We start from the raw sequence: 1,222 nt of genomic DNA, 5'->3' as shown, positions 1-1,222 counted from the left end.
GTACAGAAATGAATCTAGGCAGCCTGTCAGATCTGGAGCTCTTAACCATTGTGCTATCCTACATTAAACGCAAGTTATTTATTATGCAACATATATTTATTAACTTTCACAGAATCTTTTTGAGGAACTTCCAGTAGAAATTATAGCAATAGGTTAATTTAAGGCAAATTACCTTTTAAATCAACTAAATAAGTTATAAAAAACTCCAAGTTTCACAAACTAAGTGACAAATAAATATTTATCAAATAAATGGCACCTAGTCATCAAGCGTAGACAGAAAGGACAGTTCATTTGAAGTGTCTATTAACTAGGACCCTATATCCCAATATACTTACATTAGCACTGTCATCACCATACATCAAACATAATGCACACTGTCTGTTATCTTCTATGCCTGGGGGTGGGTTCAGCTCTGGACTGTCTTCTCGACTCCTATCAGTACCTTAGAACCCAAAAGACAGCCAGTAAAAATTGGCAACAATATGTGTGATTTTCAGGAAAAAAGAAAACAATTCAGCTTAAATAGCTTATAGTCTATAAACTAAACATTTTCAAAATTGTTCCAAGTTATGCTATCTCACCATATGTTACAGTACTCAAGAGTATTTATATCAAGTCCTTGTTAACATCCCAAGTGAAAGAAATATAATGATTTTATTACATTTAAGGATGACCTAAAAATTCTTTTATGATATCCAAGTTAAGATTAGATTCACAAAGTCAATCACTTGCATATAGAGGGAAATGGACAATGAGACTTTTATTTGGTGCCTTACTCAAAATTGGAGGTGTAGGAGGATGTAGAGGAGTTGGTGAGTCTGGTTCTCCAGGCCCTTTGGGTTTGGGAGCTGGAATGATTTTCTTCATTAAAGGAGGTTGCTCAGTGTGGCTGTTTTCCTCTCGCTCCTGCCACTGAGCATAATTATGGTCAAGTGAAGGTGGAAGCACTGCGTTTGGTAACATCCCACTGCTGAAAATAATCGATTCAACAAGTATTTATTGAACTCCTACAATATACCTAGAACTGTACAAAGTAATGAAATTCTTGAAATTGTCAGGTCTTGGCCCCATGCAGAAGCCATCCACAGAATGTAAGAACAAGTTGGAGAATTTGAAAACTGCCTAAGTACACAGGACTCTAATATTTTAAAAAATACAGTCCCGGGCCGGCCCGGTGGCGCACTGGATAAGTGCGCCGCTTGGGAAGCGCGGCGGTGCTCCC

The 1,222-nt window shown here is 37.6% G+C and overlaps 1 protein-coding gene across 1 annotated transcript in view; it reads right to left on the bottom strand.

Annotated features, from left to right (window-relative positions):
* KMT2A (lysine (K)-specific methyltransferase 2A) overlaps positions 1-1,222 on the bottom strand; it is an 82,801-nt gene that overhangs the window by 29,356 nt on the left and 52,223 nt on the right. The window contains exons 21-22 of the mRNA XM_008574936.1: positions 777-970; positions 336-442 (exon numbers count right to left, since the gene is read on the bottom strand). Coding sequence (XP_008573158.1) covers positions 336-442; positions 777-970 — 301 coding nt within the window. The remainder of the gene's footprint in view (positions 1-335; positions 443-776; positions 971-1,222) is intronic.

Source organism: Galeopterus variegatus, unplaced genomic scaffold (assembly GCF_000696425.1).
Source record: "Galeopterus variegatus unplaced genomic scaffold, G_variegatus-3.0.2 Scaffold1119, whole genome shotgun sequence".
NCBI lineage: Eukaryota > Metazoa > Chordata > Mammalia > Dermoptera > Cynocephalidae > Galeopterus > Galeopterus variegatus.
The sequence above is the reverse complement of the archived record's forward strand: the minus strand, read 5'-3'. Positions and strand labels throughout refer to the sequence as shown.